Genomic DNA, 25,932 nt, shown 5'->3' with positions numbered 1-25,932 from the left:
GAGGGGGAAATCACTACATTAAGATGCTGCACTGGCTGGAGGGTATGCTAAGCAGCACGGCGGGGCTGCCATCCTGGTGCGAGGAGTTCCATCGGCCCTTCCCCGCCCAAGAGGGAGGGAGGGAGAGACACTCTCGCCCACGCCGCCCGCGAGCCCAGCATGAGGCGGGCACTGAAGCACCACCCTTCTGCGTCCCACCCCGTCCCCTCCTCCTCCTCCTCCATCAGGCCGCCTCCTCAGCCGCCTCCAGCTTCCCCTGGCAGTGCGGCGCAAGTCTCGCAAGAGAGGGGCTGCCTGCCCGCCTGCCACCACCCGTCTCCTCACAACGCGCCCCTGAGGGGGAAAAGGGAGAGACGGAGACATGGCAGCTCGTGTGCGCGCGCGCGCTCGTGGCGGAGGACCCCGAGCCGCTGCTTCCATCCTGAGCCGGGCGAGCATGAAACCCGGGAAATTTAAGGGGCATCATCAACAAGGGACAGCAGCGGGACACGGCGCTGGGATAAGGGAGTTTCCTGCCAAATAAGGGACGGTTGACAGCTATGGGGAGAGCCCCGGCTGAGGAGCAGTAGGCATGGTCCCTAAGGGACTTGGGCTCTTAATTGCCTTCCCCTTCTTTCTCTCCAGTTATTTCAGGGTCTTCTCTAATGATGGAGGATCTTGAGGTGCAGAAACAGGGGCACCGGAGAACTCCCGTTATCGTTGCTTACTCTTTGGTGCAGCACATTTATGAGCGGCAATGCGTAAACGTCTCCTGTGCAACTTCTGAATCATTCTGCAGAGATTCCTGATCTCGGCTACAAATAAGTCAAAGATGCAGGCCACGGCTATAATTCATTTTTAATAGAGATACCTCTTCATGGCAGTACATGGCAGTTATAAATTTTCCATTTATACAGTTCGATAAATACAGCATGCAAGGTCAAAAAATATGGCTGTTTCAGCCTTTTGTATCAAATCTAAAACACACCTCTGGTTTCAGAAAAATGCATCCCTGCCATTTCCGCTGCGTGATTTTAGCCTTTGTGTACAGGTGGCAGAGTTCTAGGGCATTCCTCCACAAAGTGGAAGTTGTACTGTATTTCTCCTTTGTTTAAAAAAATACTGGCTCTTTTGCTAGTCCTGGGTCCTTTCAAAGGCACTTCTAATAAGCAAAAAGCCCCCAGTCAGTTGTGCGTCTCAGGCACTGGCAGACATTTGAGCCAATATTTTCATACCCCCCACCCCAGGCCCAGACACAAACTTGGATGTCCCATCTTGAGGCCTGAGCATGAGGTGGATTTTAAAACAGCACAGCAAATTTCCTAGAACACTAACAGCTCCCCTTAATCCCCTGGAATGCATTTCTGGATGTAAGCATGTTCACAGTTTACCCAACTGCTACTATCCTTTTAATACATTCAAATTTTCTTACTTATTAAAACTGTATTTGGCGGGGCAGGTTTTGACCTGCAGCACGTGGTCAACAAAATATCCAGGGTGTTCACATAAATAGATTTTTGGGTGCTATTTTGTCAACATCAGGGTGACAGCCCAGCAGAGCACGTTGCACAAACACGTAAGGGTTTCTTATTTTGTTTATTATCTCCAATCATCTGGGCCTCCGTGGTGAACAGCAAGTCACATTTAATGCTCAGGTCTTACAACCAACCAGTTAGGCAGTTTGGTGGGTGAGCAGGGCTGGTGCATCAGGGAAGATGCTGTGGAATGCTTTGCTTGTATGCGTTGGGACCATCTGACACACACAAACCTAAACATGGCTAAGGGCTGCTAGCTTCAAGTCCGGCAGTGGAATATAGGCAGGGACTTAAGTGTGCAGAGACTGAATAAGACTTTGTTAAGACTTTTGAGCGAGATGTTTTAAAAGGTGTTGGGAAAATGTAGGTGCTCAGAAGATTGTTCAGTGGCACGGCATGGTAAGACAAAGTTAGTAGCTCTGCACCCCCACTTTGCACAAGCAAACAGCAAACACCCCTCTTCTGGTGTTCTCATCCCCTTCAAGCACATGCAGGAGGTGCTCCCAGGAGGCTCTAAGCCCCGTTCAAAGTACTGATTCTGCCCAAGAATAAATAAACTGATCTAGACCATTTGATTACACGCATCAGCGAAAGCAGGCAAGCTGCAGAATCACAGCAAATGAGTCTGGATTCTACCGGAGAAAAGAAAACAGAGACGGCAGGTGTATAAGCCAAGAGTTTAACAGAGTAAGGCCTCGTCAGAAGAGTCAGTAATAATATTTTCGGTCCGATTGTGAAGGAGACTTTTTCCAAACAAAGAAATTTAGCACAAAGCATTAGCTTGCCCTCTATTCCTGTCAAAACAAGAAAATTTACATATGACACTTCTGCATCCGTATACATGCAACATACTCTTGCTCCACCTACTTAGGCAGGATAGCACATCTGGATTCTAGCAATACTAACTCTGAAAGGTGGCAGGGTTTGGTCCTGTTGCAAGGGCCAGCTTGATGTCTCTAAAAACCACAGATAGGGGAGCAGTTGTCCTTCAGATGTTGTTGGACTGCAGCTCCCATCAGCCTCAACAGCAGAGTCAGGGATGATGGGAACTGTTGGTCTAGCAACATCCGGAGGTGGAGATGGGATGCCGGGTCCCTATTATTGATAACAAAGGATTTATTTATCTATTTTTAACGCATTAAAATACAGAACATTTCCAGTAACGAAGAACAAGTTACTTGCTTCCTCTGGCCAATTCAGCCCACCCACCCATTTCTGTTGTTGCGACAAGGGAATTTAGGTCCTTAGAGGAAACAGCACTTGCTGTTAAGCAGCCAGTCTAAATCCTGAAAACTTAGGCCAGCCTAGCTAGTGACTAATAAAGGGAAACGGCTGCAAAGCACAAATTGGTGTTGTTTGATAGTAAACTGGTGCTCAGCAGAGCTGATCATCACACATCTACATCTACGTATAGAGAAGGTGGTCCAAAAATTATTCATATTAAGCTTCAGCCATAATATAATAGCTTAATTTAAAATGTTGCAGTCACGTCTCTAGTGATCAGCAGCTACACTTGCTTTTCTCTTTTTCCTCACTGAGCTGCTCTGTGGAGCTGTGCCCATTAGGCTGCACTACCCCTTCTGGGATCCAGGACTTGTCCACACACCGTTCCATTCGCTTCATGATGAGGTCCAGAAGCGTCTCAATGGCCTTGCTCACGTTGGCCCCATTGGCAGCACTCGTTTCAAAATAAGGGATCCTGGAAAGAAGGCATCAGAAAGGTTTACTCTGCGGAGCTGTGGCATTCTGAGATAATGGCAGATCTCAGGAAGGAAAGGAGAATTAAGGCCTGCTTGGCTTCTCAGAACACAATTTTTATCGGAAACACTCACAAGGGCTGCTTCTGGACAGCCACTCTTTCGCAGAAAGGATACCAGAACTTTAGCTTTGCCCGGCTTTAAGTGAATTAGAGCTCCCGGTTGCCCAAGCACAACAAATCCACTTTAAAAAAGAATCCGACCTCAGAAAGCGATGGGATGAAAAGTGTGGGGTGAACAATGGGAGGGCATATAAACACAAGCAGATCGGAATAAATGCGCAATAATCTAACCTCCGTGTAAGTTCTGAGCAAGTAAATCAGGACAAATGCTGCTGAATAAACAGGGCTTTTCAAAGGGCAGGAGGAAGACCGTCTTCTGCACGAGGACTGGGCAAAAGCAAGTCCTCATATTCTCCAGCTGGTGGTGCTCAAGAGGTGGCTGTTTTTGCAGGCCACTTCCTTGCTACTTTTTCACTTGGCTGTAATTTCTATACCAAACTGTCCATTCATGCAGGCCAGAGTCTGACTTCTGGTTCCCGTCCCTCACTTGGGAGTAGAGAGCAGGAGCTTCCGGCACCGCATTCCCTGCACAGTTGCCAACAAGACTGGCAGGGTCCACTGGGGTCCCACCCAGACCTACCCCTCCACAGGAAGGAGGAGCCAGCTTGCTCCCAGTTCTGCTCAGTGCCCCAAGGCAGGGGTGAAACTAGGCTTTCTTTCACCCGGGTCTCCCACTGCTGTCATCCCCCCAGCAACTGGTGTTCAGGATGAACACTGGAGGTGGAGAGGAGGGTCTTCTTCATGAAACCATCCTTCCTTTCACCTGCAATGAATCCCCAGTCAATGGGGTGGGACTCACTGGCACCAGGAAGAGTTTTCTCCTAATGTCTTTGGGCGTTCCCCACCAACACTCACCCTCCTGGAGCACCAAGGGCTGCCACAATATTTAAAATAAAAATAAAATAAAATAATAGCTTCTTTATCACTCTTGTGCAAGGCTCAGTCAGGTAAATATCACTCTTGCACAAGACCTTCGTATTAAAAAATTAAAACAACAACAGATGGAAATAGATCATGACACCACCGCCCCCAACAAGCTTCCATTTCCCCAAATGAGACATGAAAACTAAGGTGGGTAAAGTTTGCTCTTCTGCACTTCCTGGGAGTGTGTGTGTGTGTGTGCACAAAGATACAGGAATACCTGTGCAGATGCCCAGAAAAGAAAAAAAACTCAGTGGAGGGTGGGGGCGAAGGGACTGAGGAAGGATCCTGGGCTCTGAAGGATTATTTCCATCTGCCTGAGGAGTACCAGGTCACCAGTTTTTCTGTTAAGCAGCTCCTTAGAGGAGCTCCCTCCAGCCTCTCCAGGAGGCAGCCACCGCTCTGCCCAAACCGCAAGAATAACGGGGAGGATGTGACTTGCCCATGCTTCTCTGCAAGTTCCTTTGCGTCCTCTTCTTTCACCACCCGCTGCTCTTCCAGGTCGCTTTTGTTTCCGCACAGGACCACATCGGGGTTTTCACAATAGGCGTGGGTTTGCAACTGGCCTAACAGTAACAGGAAAAGGGAAATGCCAGGCTCACTTGCTGCAACAGCCAGAGAAGTGGCGAAAGCAGAGCGCTCTATGGCCTTCCTGCACAGATCCCTCCATTCTTACATTACGGTGAATTCTCCCTACCTGTGACTGTCACACACCCAGTCCCCTCCATGGGCACCCAAAGGTGTCCTGTTGCTCCCGTGCAAGAATTTAGCCTGTCACCCTTGTGAATCTCGATCAGGCCTGGTGCTAGTAGAGGCGGACATGAGTCCATGGATGCAGTGACCACCCTCCTCTCCAGGACCCCAAGCAAATGCACTGGGTGATGCTGCTGCACCCACAGGACCCAACAATGCAAAGGGAAGCGATTCAGAGGGCAGCCGGGAAGCAGCGAGGGTGAGGGCCTCTTCACCCTTCGCCAGGGTGGAGGAGTGAAAGCTGTTCAGCTGAGAAAGTCAGAAAAATGCCTCTGGAGGTTCCTGTGCAGGTGGGGACAGAGGGACCCCAGACAGAAATCTGAGGCTGGGGCATGACATCCCTCTTACAAAAGAACCTGCCCTGCCCACCACAAAAACCCAATTAATAATAATACCTTTATTGTCAATGTACAACCTGTGTACAATGAAATTACCGTATTTTTCGCTCTATAAGACGCACCAGACCACAAGACACACCTAGTTTTTGGAGGAGGAAAACAAGAAAAAAAAATTCTGAATCTCAGAAGCCAGAACAGCAAGAGGGATCGCTGGGCAGTGAAAGCAGCAATCCCTCTTGCTGTTCCGGCTTCTGGGATAGCTGCGCAGCCTGCATTCGCTCCATAAGACGCGCACACATCTCCCCTTACTTTTTAGGAGGGAAGAAGTGAGTCTTATAGAGCAAAAAATACGGTAAATGCCACGGAGGACAGCTGTGGCATGTCCCCAGCCAAGACAGCACCTGCCCCCAAGCTTTGCTTGGGCAGCAGAAAGAAAAGGCTTTGTTTGCCAGAACTTTTCATCTGGCAAACAGACAGTTCACGTTAAGAACACTGTTTGAAAATACACCCCCACAAAAGACGTCTGCTTTGGATTCAACCTTGCACACCAAGGAGACAACTGTGGGGAAGGTGATCAAGGTTGGGGGCAGACACTACCAACCCAGGGGGCATTATTCTTCCTCCTTGACCTTTGCCCACTTCTGCCTCAGTGGCTCATGGCTTCCTATAGGGCTGTTGAAGAAGAAGAAATCCCTACAGGCCCACATTTTGTTAATGGCACAAAATAATGCATCCAGACTTGTTCCATACTGACTTTTGGGGTGTTCCCCACTGGCTACAGGGCCAGGGTGAATTATGGGCCTGTCTCTCTCTACAGCACCATACCCACAGGGGTCATGCTGGGAAAAGGCAGCCGCCCAATGGGGAGTGCGGGAAGACAGCCTCTTACTCATCCAGTTTCTGATGTTGAGGAAACTTTGCTCATTGGTCAAATCAAAGAGGAGAAGGAAGCCCATTGCATCTCGGAAGAAGGCAGTCGTCAAGCTACGAAACCTGCAAGGACGAAAAGCAAAGATATTCTTTTAGCCAAGAATAAACAAGGACCTGCAATAAAGGAAGTTATTAGTCTGAAGCATTTTACCACTGACTTCAAAGGAGCCAGAATTCTTGGTATAATTACTATGGTCCAAGTCTAAAGTAATCTGAAAGGAACAGAGGGGCTCTTGGGGAGGGGCTTTAGCAAAGGCCTTTTAGCCAATTGTCAACAACAGAAGAAAAGCTGCCACAGAGGTCAAGTTAGGATAAAGGACAACTTATTGAGGGGGGAGTGTTTAAAATGATGGATAATGTGGAGAAAGTAATAGAGGCAGATGTTTTTCTTCCCCTTCGTAATATTAGACCTCAGAGTCATTTGTTTCTGTTGACTGATGGGAGATCCAGGGCAGAGAAAAGGAAGCAGCTCATGATTAAATTCTGGAATATGCTCCTACAAGTTTATTTGTTTTATTTATTTATTTATTTATTTATTTATTTATTTATTTATTTATTTCATTTAAGATTCACTTCCTAAGAAACATCTCAAAGCAACAATAAAAATGTCAGCAATGAAATATATACTTAGGATGCAGCGAGGGCCGCAAACATGGATGACTTTAAAGGGAGATTAGGAAAATGAATGAAATGAATGAGATTAGAAAAATGAATGGAGGTGGTCAGGAGCTACTTGTGCTCGGGGGGGGGGCACATCTCATCTGCAGGGACAGAAGCTACAGCCATCCCAGTTGATGCAGGGGAGGGGACCCCAAGCCAGAGAGAGCTATTGGCCACTGCAAGAAAAGGGTGCTCAACTAGAAGGATCTTCTGAAGTTCTTACATTTTCAGTCTGGCTCTATTTCTTCTTTGTATCCCTTACCTTTCTTGCCCAGCTGTGTCCCACAGCTGGAGATGTATTCTCTGTCCTCGACCACTAATGCCATCCGGCCCATTTGATCGGTACACCTGTTTAAAAAAGGCATGCCATTGGACGAGTGCCTCCAACTAGCGTCTCTGGGGATCTCCCTCCACAAAGAGGCCCCCACACCTTCAGTCTTATGGAAGCCTGGACTGTGGGCTCAGAGTCAGGTATTGAACTGGCTTTTATGGCTCTGCTCCTGGGCTGCTTGCACCTATGGTCTGCTTTATCTGCTGTTAGTAATTGGATTTAATTTAGGAGAGGAAATACAATGAATACAATATTTTAATATTGTTCCCCAGGAGCTGCTGCAGCTGTTGTTGTTGGGAGGGTTTCTGCAGGGTCCAAAACTCAAGCTGCAAAACCCAAATAAGCCCAGTTGGCCTCCTCGTGGGCTTGGTCAGTTTCCAGGATGTTTTCAGAGGATTTCAATCCTGGTGTGGAGCAGCAGAAGCCTTTGGAAGAACTCACGACTGAAAACACTTCCAGTGCAGGTTGTAAGTCAGTGTAGCAGTATCAGTAAACAGTGCGACGGTAAAACAATAAAACAATAAAAGAATAAACTAATTAAAACGAGGCGACAAGGCAGACAGCCAATAGTCTTTAAGGTCCTTAAGGTGCAGTTTTGAGGTCTTGAAGAGGCTAAAACTAATAAAAACTAGTAAAAACGCTTAGTTGAAGTCGGAGGCTCTGATTAGGCTGCTACCTCCGTCGCCATCTTGGCCATCTGAATGATGATCGTTCAGAAACGGCTGGAAGTTTTCGTTAGGAAATGTTGTTACTCAGGCCTCTGCAAATCCGCTTGCCGTCTGTATAGAGTTTCTGCTTGCTGCGATTCAAGAACCCATGAATCCATGCCCCAAACCCTGGGAAGGAGAGCAGAGGAGGAGCTCCTCCAATCACACTGGGCTTTGGAACAGGCAAGCCCCTGCCCCAAAGCCAAGTGAAAGCAGGGAGACCCCTTCAACCCCATTTCCAAAGAGGGGGCTGCTTTCTAATGTCAGGCACTGTGCTAGCCGGCAGAAGTAGCACCCAGGAGACCTGACACAGCTTCTTCCTCCTGCTCCAATGCCCAGTGCAATATCTCTGTATTTAGAAAGATTCATAGGTTGCTTAATCACAAAACATCTAAGTGGTAGACTTTAGAGGTGCCCCACTCCACACACATAAACACACACATGCCACCCCATATTCTTGGGCACACAAATGGAGCCATCAATGGAGACTGCGAATGGTGGCTGGGTAGTAAATAAATCCAAAACGTGTGGAACCTGATTTTGATTGCTTAGATTTCAGTGTAACTTCAAAAAGTACAATCAGATAAGAAAGACACTGGCAATTTAGCTGCACCTTTTCTCCTGGCAGGCTGGCATTGATTGCTAGCAGCAAGTAGGAAAGGGAGGCTCCCGGACAGTGTCAAATTGATCTCATTATAGGCAGGGACGGGATATTAATATATGGAAAACCAGGCAGGCAGAGGCTGCAGCAGGAAGAGGTACGTGGAAAGGAGACAGCTACTTCTGCTTCTGTTGGGGACAGAAAAGAAGTCAAAGGACAGCAGCAACAGCCTGGAAAGGGACTTCCAGGAAGCCTGTTCTAACAATGACAGCAGACAAGGCTTCAAGAAAGACAAACAGATTCCTGCATGCCTAATTTTCTCATTCCCAGCAGCTCTCTTTTATTTTAATGCAGTTTGTGCTGCCCAGCTTAGTAGGATGATGCAACCTCATTGCTCCCAGGTGGGTTGGGGAATGGCTGAGACCATCAGAAGGTCAGAAGAGCAGGAGGGCCCAGCTGACTTTGGGCTCATCCAGACTTGCACTTGTCCCATGCCTAGAAAGCAAGGGTCCGAGCAGTTTTCCCCTTGCCCTGCTCCTTTCCCAGGGAAAACTGACTCTCTCTCTAAATTGAAGCAAACGTCCATCCGGAGAAAAACTGAATTGCTGTTTGCTCTGACTGAGAGCTAAAGAGCGGTTTTCTGGGGGCAGGGGAGTAGCAGGACAAGATGACGAGTGTATAAGCCCTTTGAGGCCCGTGGCTGGGCAGGAACAAGTGGCTTTGAAATTACAGAGGAGTTTGAAGTTATTAGGGCCAGATTGTTTGCATGAAGTGATGTGGCATTGCAGGACTCTCAACTAGATCATCCATGACAGGGGACCATCCAACTTCTGCTGAAAAACCTCCACGGAAGGAGAGTCCACCACGTCTTGTGGGAGTTACAGGGAATCTTATGGATTGTTCTGCTACAGAATGAGCTGACCAAAGCCACCATCTTCCTTGCAAACAAAAGCCCCAGGCCCTTTCCTAGAGACTTCCTATAACCGACAGAACTGCACAGGTGGGTGGGTAGAAGCTGGAGAGAGGCAGATGGTGGTGGCAGCAGGAAATCTATGTGGACTGGACTAGAGTTCGGTCTCAGAAATGGGGATGGAAATGGCCCCTTCCCCAGATTGTTCTCATTCCTTGAAACTAAAAGGGAAACTTGTTTTGGTTCACTAGACCATGCTGTCTGTCCCACCCACCAGGCCTGCAAGGACAGAAGGAGGTGGTTGTAGAAGAGCACCACTGAAAGAGGCATGTGGAGAGGGTGCTCTTTGGAAATGGCACCCAGGCCCATTTTGCCAAACTGCTAAAAAGGTATCTACGGGACCGCCTCTCCCGATATGCTCCACGGAGGGCCTTAAGGTCCATAAATAGCAACAGCCTAGAGGTCCCAGGCCCTAAGGAAGTCAGACTAGCCTCAACCAGAGCCAGGGCCTTTTCAACCCTGGCTCCGGCCTGGTGGAAGGCTCTGTCTCATAAGACCAGAGCCCTGCGGGATCTGATTTCTTTCCACAGGACCTGTAAGACAGAGCTGTTCCGCCTGGCCTTTGGCTTGGAGCCAATTTGATTCCCTCCCCCTCTTTCTTTTTTCTTTTTCCTTCTGTGATGGAACTCCTATTTGGAGACTTCCCTGGCTTTTTTCTGGCCCACGTAGGACCAGTCTGGATAGTTGGCCTTGGTGAAGACTTGACGTTTTCATCCCCCAAAAAGTTTCTGATTTGAGTTCCTACTGAAATGAGGCTGCATTTTAATGTTGTATTTTAATCTTGTTTTTAAGTTGTATTTCAATCAATTGTTTTTATATTTGGTGTTAGCAGCCCTGAGTCTTGGCTGGGGAGGGCGGGGTATAAATAAAATTTAATAAGAATAAAGGCAAAATCAAGGCTGTCGCATTTTGCAAGTGGCTGTGAAAAATAAAAAGCACGTTTTGCAAAGTCAGTTGAAACTGCACTTGAGGTGAGCTAATGGATGACTCCACCATAAATATTAGCCACCTCCAAAGTGCAGACCTGCAGGCCTCATCCCTTCTCCTTCTCTGCTTCTCACCTGTTTATGTCCAAGAAGGACCAGGAATCCACACGCCCTGCCAGGTTCAGGGAAAACTGGGTCAGGTCTGAGCTCTGATCACAGTTTTCTGAAAGGTAGCTGAAAGTGAATCTCCCTCCCCCCCCCCCCAAATGGAGATGTAGAAAATGGTGGGAACTTACCACCCTCTTTTCCCGGAAGTCGATGCCAACAGTTGTTATGAATTTTGAATTGAATTTGCCATCTGTGTACTGATAAAGGAAACTGGTCTTCCCCACACCAGAATCGCCCAGGGCTAAGAATTTGATTAGGTAATCGTAGTCCCCATCAGACATCGTGAGAACTCTGAGGACAGCCTTTGGGGTGAGATAGAGGGGAGGGGAGGAAGAGGAAGGGAGCAGCTTTCATTTCCGTTCATTTTCCAGTAACTATATATTGCGTTGTCTGAAATCCCAGCTATCAACTGTCCAGAGCTCACAGCATCTCCTCCATGGAGCCCAATCTAAGCACATGGGACATTTCCCCCGCAAAGAACAGTGCATAGTGCTCTGTGTGTGAAGAAGACTGTGCACACAAGATTCCTTTGCAGAACATGCTGGGAAGATGTAACTTGCAATAGATTTACATACATGCACAGAACCAGGAAAGTCTTCATACTGTACATGACACAGGTGTCCATCTGTCCACCCCACCCCAAACACATATAAGGAAAACATCGTGGCTGCAGAAGCCAAAATCCAGACTCTGATTCAGATACCTCCTTCAGTCAAAAAGTTTTCTGAATAGGCATGGAAAAATTACTCCATCACAGAACTCAAGTACACATGACAGGAGATGCCTGGTGCAGGTGGCCTGAGTGTCAACCACCCCCAGCCCCTAACCCCCAACACACACACACACACACACACACACACACACACACACACACACACAGACCAGGTAACATTTGGTTTTTAAAAAAACCCAGACGAAGTGTTGGCATGAGAACAAGCTTTGCATCCTCTTGGTACAAAAGGTGTAATTAAGCTCAGTATTATCCTTGCTCGCCTCCAGACTGTCAGTATTTTGCAGGAGGAATTCAAGTGCATGTTGGGAATTTAGTTTTTTTGGGAATAAAAATGGATTAAAGCACTCTGTCATCCTAGCACAACAAACTTTTTGTTTTAATTAAATAAAACCCTGGCTTTGGGGTGTTATGAAAGTGAGCGGCAAACACACTGCAAAGCGTGGGATGAACAAAGGATTGGTGAGAAGACACAGCAAATTGGGATGAACACTCCCTGTTGTATAACCTCCCCACATACAAATCAGAATAAACGCTGAATAAAGACGGGACATAGTGTAACCTCCAAGTGTGTTTTGTGCAGGGCAAGTCAGGGTGAACGCTCAATAAACAGGTTATCTGATGAAGTCACTTGATAAACGTTATTAAGAAGTAGCAACTGGTGCTCACCATTTAATAGACTTCTGCATGGAAAGGGGTATTAAGGATGTGGGTGGTGCTGTGGGTTAAACCACAGAGCCTAGGACTTGCTGATCAGAAGGTCGGCAGTTTGAATCCCTGTGACGGGGTGAGCTCCCATTGCTCAGTCCCTGCTCCTGCCAACCTAGCAGTTCGAAAGCACGTCAAAGTGCAAGTAGATAAATAGGTACCGCTCTGGCGGGAAGGTAAACGGCATTTCCATGCGCTGCTCTGGTTCGCCAGAAGCGGCTTAGTCATGCTGGCCACATGACCCAGAAGCTGTACGCCGGCTCCCTCAGCCAGTAAAGCAAGATGAGCGCCGCAACCCCAGAGTCGGTCACGACTGGACCTAATGGTCAAGGGGTCCTTTTACCTTTAAAGGTAAAGGTACCCCTGCCCGTACGGGCCAGTCATGTCCGACTCTAGGGTTGTGCGCTCATCTCACTTAAGAGGCCGGGAGCCAGCGCTGTCCGGAGACACTTCCGGGTCACGTGGCCAGCGTGACAAAGCTGCTCTGGCGAGCCATCACCAGCGCAGCACACGGAATTGCCCTTTACCTTTACCTACATCCATAACATGGCCAACTTTCTCTCTCTCTCTCTCTCTCTCTCCATCACATTATACCACAGATGAGGCTGCCTGGCCTAGGCTTATTGACTGTGTTTCAGCCTGGTTTTGGAAGAAGGAACTTTAAAGTCAGGGGAAATGATGCCAAGGTGCTTTTTATAGGTTTTCAGCTGATGGTAACGGAGCTAAATTGTGCTGACCTGTACTTCCAACCTGCACGGGTTTTCATGATTTATTTTTAAAATTCCTACCTGTCCTTCCTGTCTTCAGAACACGGCGCTCAAGGCAGTTGAGAAAATACAAAAATAGTCTACTATTGAACAAGCTGTTCTACCTATGGAAAGGGGGGAGCAGGAAGATGGGGCTGTTATGGCAGGCTGAGGGCTAGATATGCTATTTAGGAAAAAAGAAAAGACAACACCTCATTGATTCCTTGGCATGATAATCCCTGAGAGGAAACCAGCCGAAAATCTCTCCCAAGGAAGGTTGGCACAGATAAGAGAGGCAGCAAGACTATTGTTGTCCTGCAGGGTTAAGCTTCATCCTCCTCCTCCTCCCTGCACAAATATTTAAGAAGCGGTCTCCACCCTTAGTCTATTTAGGTTAAAGCTGAACAGCCCAGGAGCCCTTCCACAAGAACAGCAGCAAAGCCCAGGCAGGATTTCAGCAGGCGGGTTAGTCAGCATGATGACCATCTACAGCATTTTTGCAAATGTCATCACACACCACCAAATGCCTATTAGTATAGCAATCTATACCTTCAGGAGGACATAGACAAGGTGCAGATGGCACAAGAAGACCTGGAAGAGCCTCCAATTGAGGGATGGTTTGGCCAGGCAGAATCCTCAGAGCAGCATCACATAAGACTAAAGGAGGACCCACAGGACCATCTGAGCACACAGCAGCCATTTGCAAGGCCTGCATGGTGTAAACAAACTGGAGCCGTGCAGGAGCAGAGGCTGCTATTGGACTCATCACATGCCAAGCCAGCCTCCCATTTTGGAGGGTTTGCAGCAGTGCACAAGAAGTTCTGCCCTGAGAATGGACCAGTGCCAGCACATGGACCAGCTCTGTGTGCAGTGGCCACATAAAACAGATTTCCACTGATGGCCAAACCTGGGATTCCAGAAAGGGACAAAACATGGCTCTTGGGAAGCTACAAGGCGAACGGTCCCAGCCATAGTCAACAGCACTCTGCTCTGCCTGCTGCTTCTCCCTGACCTGAACATTTCGCTAAAAGTGGCTGGAATTAACCCCTCAGCATCTGGCCTATGTGCTGCTGCTGCTGCACCTGAACACAATTTGCACCAGTGTTAAGCTGGTTGCACATACGGTATTTACTCAAATCTAATGCTCAGCTTTTTTGGCCAAATTACATTGTAAAAATTAAGGTTAGCATTAGGATTCGACGCACATTTACATTTGCCAGCAATTACTTTTTTTGGTTTCAAGGTTCTGAAAATTGAGATGCGCATTGGATTCAATGGTGTGTTAAAGGTAAAGGGACCCCTGACCATTAGGTCCAGTCGTGACTGACTCTGGGGTTGCGGCGTTCATCTTGCTTTACTGGCTGAGGGAGCCGACGTACAGCTTCCAGGTCATGTGGCCAGGATGACTAAGCCGCTTCTGACGAACCAGAAAGGCGCACGGAAACGCCGTTTACCTTCCCGCCGGAGCGGTACCTATTTATCTACTTGCACTGCGTGCTTTCGAACTGTTAGGTTGGCAGGAGCAGGAACCGAGCAACAGGAGCTCACCCTGTCGCAGGGATTCGAACCGCCGACCTTCTGATTGGCAAATCCTAGGCTCTGTGGTTTAACCCACAGCGCCACCCGTGTCCCTTCAATGTTGTGTTAAAGGTAAAGGTACCCCTGCCCGTACGGGCCAGTTGTGTCCGACTCTAGGGTTGTGCGCCCATCTCACTTAAGAGGCCGGGGGCCAGCGCTGTCCGCAGACACTTCCGGGTCACGTGGCCAGCGTGACAAGCTGCATCTGGCGAGCCAGCGCAGCACACAGAAACGCCGTTTACCTTCCCACTATTAAGTGGTCCCTATTTATCTACTTGCACCTGGGGGTGCTTTCGAACTGCTAGGTTGGCAGGCGCTGGGACCAAGCAACGGGATGGTGTGTTAGACCCCGTTAAATACAGTAATCCCTGGCTTTAGGCAGTCCTTTCCTAACCTGGTGCTCTTCAGATATTTGGGATGCCAGATCCTGCAGCTGCGGCAACTATCATCCAAAAGATCTGGAGAGCATTGGATGGGTTGGGGCAGACAGCTTGAGTTCAGGCAGTCTCGTTTTAAAAGGGATGCATGATTGGGGGAGGTGACACCAAGTTCCTAGCCTGCCCAAGGGCACCCCGGGACTTTCAGGGTAGAGCTGTGTGGCTTACTGCTTGCTGAAGGAGAGCTGCTGGCTTTGAGGGGAAAGGCCAGACCTCTGCTTGGGGGCTCTCTGCAGCTCATTCTTACATCCAAATAACACAAATGGAAGTTCCTGCGCTGAAAAACAGCACAGCTGGAAGGCAGAGGTCAGGATCAGGAAAGCCACCTTTTCAAAGGGGGCTTGAATCCCCAGCAGCAGCTCAGAGTCCCCTCCCTCCCCCCCAGGCGTTGACTAGCAACTGAGCAGGTAAATGATCACTTTCAGCACCAACCTGCCTCAAGCCATGTCCCCACCCCCACCGACTGCTGCTCCCCTGGACTGCACCCCAGCCATCGCCCCAGAAAGGAAAAGCCACTCACCTCTCGGACAGCAACACCACAGCAGCAGCAGTGTGCTCTCGCCCAAGGCACATTCTCCCCAGCCCAGCTAGCGGAGGAACAGCAGCCGGAGGGGCCCCACCTGCTTCGCACACAGCCTGGCCGGCAGCTTACGTGTCACCTGTTTGCTCTCTTGACAGGTGGGGCAGGTGTGCCTCGGGCGGGCTGGCAGCAGGGCTGGGCTGGGCAGCCCCTTCCTCATCTGGGCACAGAGGCACACAGCTGCCCTTTATCTCCTGGGGGGCTCGGATCCCCAACCCTTCCAGACTCATCCCTCACACAAAAAACGGTACAAGGTTGCAGCACACAGGTGGCAAGGCAAGGGAGCCATCGCCAGGCATCAAGCAGAGGAGTGTTTACATTACTGCCTTACATCCAGGTGAAACTGTTTCCCAGCTTCTGTGCCTTTCACAGCTCTGCCCACCCAACTCCAGCTGTTCGCAACAGGACAGCTCCTGTTTGGGTACACTCACCAGGGGGCGTTGATGGGTCGGGATGTATTTCTCACCTTGTGTTGGCTACCGTAATATTCACTAGAATATTAATTTTCATTTTTCCCTCGTGTGTTTTTTTGTGATCTGGGTATTTATTTATTTAAATGCCAAGTGAAGACTGGCAAACCTACAGCACTTCCTAACAGGGAAGAGGATTGCTCTGACGCTAGAAATCAGCTCGTCTGACTCCTTGCACACCAGGCACTTAGCCATAACTTTTGCTTCCTTGTGCTTAAAATATCGTCTTCCCCACTGTTGCTTCCGAAGGCCAGCTGATAAGAAGGCACCTGACTCCGTGGAAGAGGCTTACTGCCTGTGCACCGTCTGTCATGTTTGATTCATAACAGCCATATGCAACCTGGCGAACCTACCCTTTCCAGAGAGTGTCCTTCGGAGACCCGTCTGTTGTAGCTGCCAGAGGAGGCTTCTACAAATGAGAGAGAGAGAAAGAGAAAGCGCAGTGCATCTTGGCCATGGTGGCAGCAGGGATTCTTTGCTCCCTCCTACCAAAGTCTGGGCTCTTGTTTACATCTGCATCCAAGAGCCTGAGGGGCAAGAAGCAGGCAATGTATTTAAATGATAGGACTTTTTTTAAAAGGTACAAAAAACTCAGGCTTCCATACTTGAGCAGTGCTGTCAGTCAGCAGAGCCAACATGGAGATCTAGATGGGTCAACAGTGTGATTTGTTATATGGCAGAGTCCCAGGCCCTTTCCTACATTCCTGTGAGGTTTACTCTATTTCCGGATTTGCTCTTTTCTGTTGCTGCAATCAAGTGGCCAAAAATAGGATCTTGTAAATACAAAGCCAGAAGAGAGGTGACCATTCCTCTGTGTTTGAAACTAGTTAACTGAAGACAGAGCCATCACCTGCTTTTACAAAACAACCCCCTTCCTCATTGCAGAAGGAAAAAGGATGCAGGAAGGAGATGCTGAAGAGAACGCTTGCAGCTTGTGCCTTAGACAACTGGGGGAGAAAAGGGAAGCTAGGAAGTCCACATTTTCCTGAGAAGAACCTTGGAGGCAACATGTGGGGTGGTGATGGTAGAAAACAGAACATAACTAATTAAAGCAAACTCAAAACATGCAAAAAAACAAACAAACCACATACCCCAAAAGCATGCACATGAGAGATTTCTGCATAAGACTCTCCTTAATGCTACTGCTGAAAACCGTTTGCAATGGGCCAGATTCAGAGCCACGTGATCCTGATGTGGTCAGCAGGCACGAAAGCTGCAGGAAAGCCACTTGATCAGCTAGGACAGCCTTTGCTGAACTGCTGTTTTGGACAGCAAATGGGTGGGGCTCAAGGGAGTTGTAGACAACTGGGCTGGGACATGTGTCCTGGCTTCACTCTCCTGCCATTTGGCCACAACAACTGCCCTTTTGACCATACTTAAAGAATGTGTTCTGGGCAACAACTATGGCTGCCAGGCCAGCAGCAACTGAGACCCAGACATAGCCTCCAACCTTCATCCGATGAAAATAGGGACATCCTGTTCCATAATGATAATTATACTATTTGTACCCAACACATCTCACTGGGTTGCCCCAGCCACTCTGGGCAGCTTCCAAAATATATAAAAACATAATAAAACATTTAAAAAAACACTTTCCTATATGAGGCTGCCTTCAGTTGGCTTGGAGGCCAGATAATGCCCATAGCCTCCAACATTTCTCCAATGGAAATACAGTGGTACCTCGGGTTACATACGCTTCAGGTTACAGACTCTGCTAACCCAGAAATAATACCTTGGGTTAAGAACTTTGCTTCAGGATGAGAACAGAAATCGTGCTCTGGTGGTGCAGCAGCAGTGGGAGGCCCCATTAGCTAAAGTGATGCTTCAGGTTAAGAACAGTTTCAGGTTAAGAATGGACCTCCGGAACGAATTAAATACGTAACCAGAGGTACCACTGTAGTGACATCCTAAGGAAAAGTGGGACATTCCGGGATCAGATCAGAAACTGGGACAGCTTCTCTAAATCAGGGATGTTCCGTCTGACCTAAGATTTCAGGACCCAAACCTGAGACCTAGGGGCAGCCCCTGGTGATGTCACAAGGTTGGCCCTGAAGATGCAGGTAAATTGGGAGAGGGGAGTGGAGGAAGGCAGACCTGCCACACACACCTCCCTCCAAGTGTCTATGCTTTAATTTGCAGCCAGCTCCTGAGGACTATATATACTTGAAACCTGAAGAGTTCAGGCCAGACCTGGAGGTCTGGCAACCCTAGCAACAGCACAGAGCCAATATACTCTTAACCAATTTGCTAATACAGCCGTACCTAGGATCCCAAACGCCCTGGAACTCGGACGTTTTGGCTCCCCAGTGCCACAAACCCAGAAGTGATTGTTCCAGTTTGCGAATATTCTTTTGGAACCCGGAAGTCCGGCGGGGCTTCCAAGTGGCTGCAGGAGCCAAGTGGCTGCAGCCAATCAGAAGCCGCAATTTGGTTTCCGAATGTTTTGAAAGTCAAACAGACTTCCAGAATGGATTCTGTTCGACTTCTAAGGTACGACTGTATCCACTTCTAAGCCCTTTTCTATAAATATGGGAGGCCCATCTGGTGACAAGGAAGAAATCGGATCTCATCTCCCATTGCTTGTACGCCCCCCCCCCCCAAAAAAAAAACTCCACAAGGAAGGCTAAGGCCAGGAGCTGGACAAATGTCCCAAGTGTGCTAAGACAGGCTGCCTTTGACAATCATGACCAGGCCAACCTGCCTTCTCTGCCCACCCCGGACTCTCCAGGCCCCTGCTCTGCTTCCACTTTGGCCTTAAAGCAGAGACATTCTCCCCCACTCCTGTCAAGTCTGGAGGAAATGAACCCTACCAGGATTTCCTCTGGGGGGGAAGGGAGACAGAAAAGAACAGGGGTCAGCAACCTTTTTCACCCTCAGACCATGTGGTGGGCCAGACTATATTTTGTGGGGGGAAATGAACAAATTCCTATGCCCCACAAATAACCCAGAGATGCATTTTAAATAAAAGCACACATTCTACTCATGTAAAAACACCAGGCAGGCCCCACAAATAACCCAGAGATGCATTTTAAATAAAAGGGCACATTCTACTCATGTAAAAACACACTGATGCCCGGACCGTCTACAGGCCGGATTGAGAAGGCGATTGGGCCGGATCCGGCCCATGGGCCTTAGGCTGCCTACCCCTGGGAAAGAATAACAAGAAGGGTTTTGGCCTCTTGCAGTAACAAGAAAGCCCAGGCAGCAAACGACTGGGCTGGGTCTGTGTTGCCATGACTAGAAGGCCATGATAGAGATGCATGATAGAGATGCAAGCCGGACAACCTGTGGCAGACCTGGGGATGTGCTCTTTTCCTCCTCCTCACCTCACCCAGGAGTCGATCCAGTTGGAGAGAAGAGCCTGGGAAGCGACACAGGCGGCCAGAGCTGGAACTCCTCTAACTCACACTGAACAGCACAGATTAATCTGGAGCGGCAGCTAGCTAGTCCACGCTCTTTCTGCTTTTTCGCTTGTTTCCTGCAAAAGCAGCAGGGAAACACTAGGCTCCGACTGGACGGTGTAGGAAGTGACATCGCTGAGTGCTTATCGGCCTCTCCACTAAAACAAACAGTGTGGTTTTTCCTTCTTGTCAAATCAGTTTGATCACAGGCATTAGGCGTTTTCCCGTTCAGCTTCACCTCCAGGCGTCTCCAGAGCAGAAACGCCTGTAGCCCAAGAGCCCTTGGCCCTGGATCCTGTGGTGGTGATTTAGTAGGGAGTTTCCCTTTAAGGCAGCTGTCAGTCACAGCCAGCTGGAGGGATTCAGTCCATTTAAAAAGACCGGGAATTGCCAGGCCTACAAGTCGTATTTGTTTAGTCTCGCTAGGATTCTTGCTTTTTATCTCAGAAAAAAGTCCTTGTTGTTTCCCTCGCTTTTGATTCTTGGACACAACTTACCTGGCAACAAAGGATGGCTCTTTTATCGCTGAAGCCACCAGTGCCTTTTCTTCAATGCCCAGGGGACCCTCTAAGTGCGTTCCCTGTTTGGATGTGGATGTTTGAGAATGACTTGTTAGCTGTTAATGATACAGAAATCTCTGAAGCAAGGAAATGGGTAGCACTTATTAACTGCCTGGGTGGATATTTCATGCAGGGCTTTACGGAACATTTTAGTGCCAAAAGGGAATGTTGTATATAATTGCTACAAATTTCACCCGAGTGAACAAAAACCAGGGGAATTTGCACTCTAAGGGATTTAATGAGCTCATATAACAAGAGATTGGGGGGGGATCCTAGGGGCTTCTGCCCCTGCTCAAAAGTTTTGTTTGCTTCCCATCCTTTCCCCCAGGACTTTGGTCCTCTCTTAGACTTGGCATAAACTCTGGCTGTAAGGCAAGTTTATAGGGCATCTTTGTCTACTTAGACAGGCAGTGATTCCCCGGGGCTTCTATCCTGAGCACACCCAGCCCCCAGTGAGGACATGCAATTGGAAGTCTAGTTTTTTATTGGCAAAGTACTCAATTACGTCAGCTCCTAAGGTGCAAGAATTACATGCACCACTCGTGCGAAATAGCTAGATAGGCATCTCCATCTTCAGACTTGTCCTCCAACCAAGGTGGAATCTACACACATGTTAAAAACGTTGTGAAAATGCTTTTTTGAAAATCGTTTTGAAAAATGCATTGAATTTGCTTTGGCTCAAAATCGCCCGCCCTCTGTATATTGCACTTTACAACACATTCAAAACGTTTTATTTGCAACTGTATAGCTGAGGCCTTAAACAGTTTGTGCAACAGCACAACCATGCCTCCATCAGGACATTTAACTCCCCTCTTCTGATGTGCCACATGAAAGCATCTCCAGCAGCTTCTGTCGCTTTTAGCCCCTCCTTGTCCTTGTAGATACCAGGGGACAAAGGAGATTCTCCCCGACTCTCCCTGGGAATCTTTTCCACCTCTTCACCTTCCTGCAACTCTTCCTCCACCTCCTCTTCTCTCCTCTCCGACTGCCCCTCTTCCTCCTGCTTCACAGGTGGCACCGAACCTCACAAATCACTGACCCTTACCCCTGGGTCATCCTCCTGCCCGCTTGCCTCCTCAGCCCACCCTTCAGACTCCTGCCTGCTCCTGTTGAGAGCTGCTCAGAATGGCTGGGAAAACCCAGCCAGATGGATGGGGTATTAATAATAATATTAATAATAATAATAATAATAATAATAATAATAACAGCTTCAGGCAGAGAAGCCTCTCCTATGACTGAGCCTTTGGGCTGGAGATGCTTCCACGGATCAAAGCTGAAGACCTTCTCCTTCCGAAGCAGCTTTTCCCCGATTCCAGGTTGCACCTCACCTTGACATCCAGCCAAACAGCCTGAAATGAGCTGGGAAATGCTTGAGTTCCTTACAGTTTATTCTGTCTGCTAAATGTGGTTGATTTAATTCACCATAATCAGCCCCGAAGTGCAAGTGGTTGACAGGCCCTCAGCGCTTTTGGACGGCTTGAACAAAAAGAAATTCCGCAAGCTCTTTCTCCACATCCCCTTCGCTTTCGTGAAGTTCAGAGGAGCTGAAGGAAGAGGAACCCTGCCAGACAACTGTGCTGCGGTTGCCCAGCTTGCAGTTGCAGCAAGGCTGAAGACCTGCCTCTGGCCCAGCGCACAACTGACAAACCGCCAACTTCCAGGCTGCATCATATGATCCCCGAGCAAAGAATTATTTCTTTTCATGTTGGTGGGAGCTGAATGCATGTAACAAAGTGGCCTTTTTCTCTTTCCCTTCATTAAGAGCATTATGTCCTTCTGAGTCTGGACTGGCCAGCCACCCAGCAACAAGGCTCTCCGTGGCCCATCTTGAAAGGCAAAGGACACGATCCGGCGGGGAGCTGTCCTGCCCAGGCCCCACAGCGAGTGAGGGGAGCAGCCCTTGCAAGACATGTGGGAGAGTGACACGCCCTGGCTGCTGGACCAACCACCCTGTCCATGAGGTGGGGGAAGGTGGCCGCCTCAGGCCCACCCAGCATGCCCACCGCTGCCCTCCTGCCGCTGCTGCACTCTTCCTTTCACTCCCCAGGGCACCTCAGGTGGCATGCAGATTTGGATGCAGCGGAAGACATTTTGGGACCTGAGGCAAACCCCATCATGGAGCTCCCCAACCCACCAGTGAAGAAGGAAAATCAGGAACAAGGGCTGCAGGGAGAAGATTGACATCAGGGTCTGCTGCCCCAGTGAATCTTGCCACCTGAGGCAGCTGCCTCACCTTGCCTCATGGGTGGGCCGGCCCCGGCCCAAAGTGTATGGTCAGTCGACAGCCTGCATACATGCAGGTGGGGGCAGGATTTTCAGTATTTCCTAAGGCGGCAAAATGTCCTAGGGCAGCCTTGCCTGACCCAGCTGCTGTGATTTGGCCTGAGCTTTTGGAGATGGATGCAGCTGAGGAGCAAATGGAAGAAAAGGCTGTGCTGGCTGGGGCCGATGGGAGTTGTAGTGCAAAGCACCCGCTTGGCTAAGCTCACAATGCGCTGGCTGTGCATAAAGAAGACACCTTCTTCCTCCTCATTTTCAGAAATCCCTTTAAGTGTTTGAAAGCTACCTGAATACATTTGCACCTTTTCTCTTTTTCACACTTTTTCATTTGGCCTAAACATGCCCCGTTAATATAGAACAAGCTAGGGCAGCACAGCTTAGAGATTAAAATGCGCTTTCTGAAAATTAAAGGAAACCCACTTTCCCAAGGTCAGCTCAGCAAGAAAGCCTCCAGCATTTAGACACATTATGTGAACAGCAGAGCCCTGGGTCAGGCTCCAAAGAACCAAGGAGCCCGCCCTACCATCCCCCAAGGGCTTGGGGCTGCCACCCTAAACACATTCACCCCCTAAGCTCAAAGGACTTCCAAGGAAACGTACCCAGGGGGATTTCACTGAATCCACCTGAAATCTCTCTCCCCCCCCCCTTTGGCAGATTGGCATCGTAACTGAAGTTCACCCTAATTCCCTGGAATAATTTAGCTAAGTTCGGGTTCACTGAAGGTGTGTAATTTTAGTGAGGTAGTTTGCACATGGATAACGTGAGCTTAAACCGCTGAAGAAGAAGAAAGGAGAGCGGAGGAATGAAGAAATCCTTTCCTTACCTGACTGGAATTGGCAGGAGATGCTCAGCTGCCCCCACCTTCCCAGCGGGTCCTACAGACAGGTCCCCAAGCAGAGATGGAATTTGGGTCTGTGGTCCAGTAACAGAGCCATGGAAAGCAGCCAGCTGGCACGTGAGGAGGTAAGAGCAGCAAGGAGCCGGTTTTCAGAAGGTCCCCTAGTCTGGCTGCACCCAAAGTAGCCCCCCTCCCTCAGCCCAGCCTGCCTGCCAACCCACCCTAATGACTCTCAGCTGTTTGTCATGTGGCCTCGCTGGCTGATCAAGTGATATTGTGGTGTTGCCTCCTTTCCCAGGCGCAGGAGCTTGCAAACAAGCCCTTCTTCTGCCCAGAGAAGCAGGAATGTGCCACAACAGCGGTGGCCAACCCTGGGGCTTAGAGGTTTGTCAGCAGCACAGGCTGGAAGGGGCGGGCCTGAGCTACTCCTGCAGCTGGTCCGCTGGAAAAGGGGGAAACGGAGCCAGACTAGGGAGCCTCTTCTCCACCGAGGCAGATCAAAGGGTCGTCCCTGCTGCATCTGACCACAGGCCCCATCTAGCCTGCCATGGCACAGTCCGTCAGGGCCTCCGACCACAGAGAGGCTTTTCCTTGCAACGCTGCTTTCAGAAACAAACCAAGCAACCAACATGAGATGCTTCCAATTTGGGACTTTCAGCATGCAACGCAGCTGCGCTTGCAATTAATATACGGTATCCTCTCCTGCCCATTAAAGCCCATCCCACAGGCTGTTCCAGCAAGGATGAAAACCCTGTTAATTCGCCACCACCCAGCAGGTCCAATGTAGGGAAGAGTGTGGGGGTGGGGAACCTCTGGGGCTTTCCAGGGCTTCCTGGACACCAGATTCCATCAGCTCCAGGAGCTGGCATGCCCAGTGGTCAGGGACGATGATGATGGGGGCTGGAGACCAACTATTATCTGAAGGACCACAGGTGTTCCCTCATCCCACTTCCACCCTCCATGGTTTTTGGGACAGCTTGGAAGCAGAGGATAACATGGGAGAAACAACTTCTGTGTGCATGCACAAGGTCCAGCCTTCCCTTAACACCTTTTAACTATGCTTTTTTAGGCCCCAGTGATGTGTACAGAAGGGTGCAATAATGCATTGTGAAATGCTAACCATTTATAGAAGGTGGATGTCACCGTTAAGGTTTAAATTTTTCTTCCAAGCATTAGCGAAAGAGGGTGGTTTTCCACTGGTAGAAAAGTGAGCCACACCTGCCTTTTAACACCCAAGAGGAATTTGAAGGTTGATTAGAGTTTCATCTGCCCATGATGAGTCAGTCATAAGCTAAGAAAGTACATTTCCCTTTAAAGAGAGAGAAAGAAAGCAAAAGAGTCCCAGGAAGGAAATAATTAAACAATTCAATTCCAGTATTTGCATTTTTCAAGTACACACACGAATCCTTCAGCCTTTGCAAACCTCATGCCCTCTGGGTGTTTTGCACTACAATTCCCATCAGCCCTGATAGCCTAAGGACAGAAGGGCACCAAGCTGATGAAGGCCTGGGACCTAGAATTTGGCTGCAAATGGATCAACCCCCCCCCCCCGGGCAGACCTCTCTGGACCAGGGCAACCTTCACAGGGAGAAATGTTATTACCTAAATCTTTGGCTGGCTTCTAGGAAGCTTTTTAATATACAACGTTCTCTAGATGTGCCCTCTAGATGTTTTGGCCATGCTGGCAGAGGCTGATGGGGAGGCCTAGTCCAGACATCTGTTGGGCAGCAGAAGACACACATATTGTTGCCACTTCAACCACAGAGACAAGCCAGGTTGTCAACCTGGGCACAAAACAGTGCAAGGAAATGGGAGCTAGGCACCTCTGGGGCCTCCTGCTCATCTCAAGCAAGCTTGCATCAGGCGGGAGGGGGTGTCTCCCATGAGGCAACCACCTTGAGCAGGAAGCAGCAAGAGAGGCCCAAGTGACAGAAATTAATCTGCAGCAGCAACCCAGCCCTGCCCCAAACACCCACCCCCTTTGGGTCTCATGGCAACCAGTCCTGTGACGGCACCCAGCAACCACCTGGAAAATTGATGTGCAAGGAGGGTGAGGGTGAGGAGGAATGGCTTTTACCAGAGCTGTGGACTCAAAGGTCAGCATGGAGGGACCAGAGAGGGATCTAAGAGACACCCTTTTAAGACATGCCTATTAAAAGAGCAACACTGCAGAAGATGGGACAGTACACCCAAATATTGGCAGGCTAAAACTGGGAGAAGCTAAGTTGGATGGGGCTTGTGGGTTTAATTAAAGACCCCCTACTTCCCCACCTATAGTTTGAGCACTGACTTGAAGGTAGCACCGCCAGCAGGCCCTTCCTTCCCTGGGACTGAGAGCGCAGAGCCCGCCCCCCCCCCCGGCAATTTTCCTGCCTCTCCTTTCTACTTCTATCCCCTTAATTATGTGTGTATGCAGACAGAAAGTCTATTTGTTCTTTTTTGTGGGGGAAGAAAAGTCTCCATCAGACAGATATATACAGTTCATATTAGATCAAATATGTGGGTTCTTTAAATGCTACCCAGCAACATGAGAAGGGAGGGGGGAATCAATGCCAGTCCCATAAACAAACTCATAGCTGTCAACTTTTCCCTTTTCTTGCAAGGAATCCTATTCGGAATAAGGGAATTTCCCTTTAAAAAAGGGAAACATTGACAGCTATGAACAAACTCCAAAATCCACCCTTGGGTGGTGTCTTTATTGGGATCAATCAATTTGTCACGAAAGTGAAGCAGGCTTTTGACTTCTCCAGAACTCTTCACCAGGCAAGATGTTGCGCAACGGCCGAACTATCTTTTGTCACAGTGGCAAAGCAGATGCCCATGTGGCCTGGGATTGAAACAAACGGGTATCTCAGACATTTACTGGGCTCAGATTCCTTTTGAACATGGTAGGCAAAGCAGTGGATTTCTCTGTGTAATGTGTGGAGCAGCATGGATGAGAGTTGCAAAACTTGAACCTCAAACGC

The 25,932-nt window shown here is 49.0% G+C and overlaps 1 protein-coding gene across 9 annotated transcripts; it reads right to left on the bottom strand.

Moving 5' to 3' along the window:
- Positions 1-819: 819 nt before the first annotated feature.
- On the bottom strand, positions 820-23,123 carry RAB27A (RAB27A, member RAS oncogene family). Of its 9 annotated transcripts, none has more exons than XM_053364971.1 (8): positions 22,952-23,123; positions 19,786-19,868; positions 16,241-16,296; positions 10,767-10,940; positions 7,198-7,283; positions 6,235-6,338; positions 4,697-4,820; positions 820-3,213 (listed from the first exon to the last, which is right to left on the bottom strand). In XM_053364971.1, the coding sequence occupies exons 4-8, from the start codon at positions 10,917-10,919 to the stop codon at positions 3,015-3,017; spliced, it is 666 nt and encodes a 221-aa protein (XP_053220946.1). In that variant the 5' UTR covers positions 10,920-10,940; positions 16,241-16,296; positions 19,786-19,868; positions 22,952-23,123; the 3' UTR covers positions 820-3,014. The 9 variants fall into 9 exon arrangements, with proteins under 9 accessions (XP_053220946.1, XP_053220954.1, XP_053220947.1 ...); XM_053364979.1 differs by lacking the exons at positions 19,786-19,868; positions 22,952-23,123 and adding an exon at positions 19,214-19,439 and having other exon boundaries at positions 820-2,308; positions 3,121-3,213; XM_053364972.1 differs by lacking the exon at positions 19,786-19,868.
- Positions 23,124-25,932: the final 2,809 nt, after the last annotated feature.

This window comes from Podarcis raffonei, chromosome 14, assembly GCF_027172205.1.
Source record: "Podarcis raffonei isolate rPodRaf1 chromosome 14, rPodRaf1.pri, whole genome shotgun sequence".
Taxonomy (NCBI): domain Eukaryota; kingdom Metazoa; phylum Chordata; class Lepidosauria; order Squamata; family Lacertidae; genus Podarcis; species Podarcis raffonei.
Note: the sequence above shows the minus strand (reverse complement) of the source record. Positions and strands in the feature narration are given on the sequence as shown.

What these genes read in the sequence shown, in the direction of transcription:
- RAB27A (XM_053364971.1), bottom strand. Translation starts at nt 10,919, where the DNA reads ATGTCTGATGGGGACTACGATTACCTAATCAAATTCTTAGCCCTGGGC. An exon ending in ACTTCCGGGAAAAGAGGGTG is followed by an intron (nt 7,284 to 10,766) that starts GTAAGTTCCCAC and finishes TTTTTTAAACAG; the next exon opens with GTGTACCGATCAAATGGGCC. An exon ending in GACACAGCTGGGCAAGAAAG is followed by an intron (nt 6,339 to 7,197) that starts GTAAGGGATACA and finishes TCGTCCTTGCAG; the next exon opens with GTTTCGTAGCTTGACGACTG.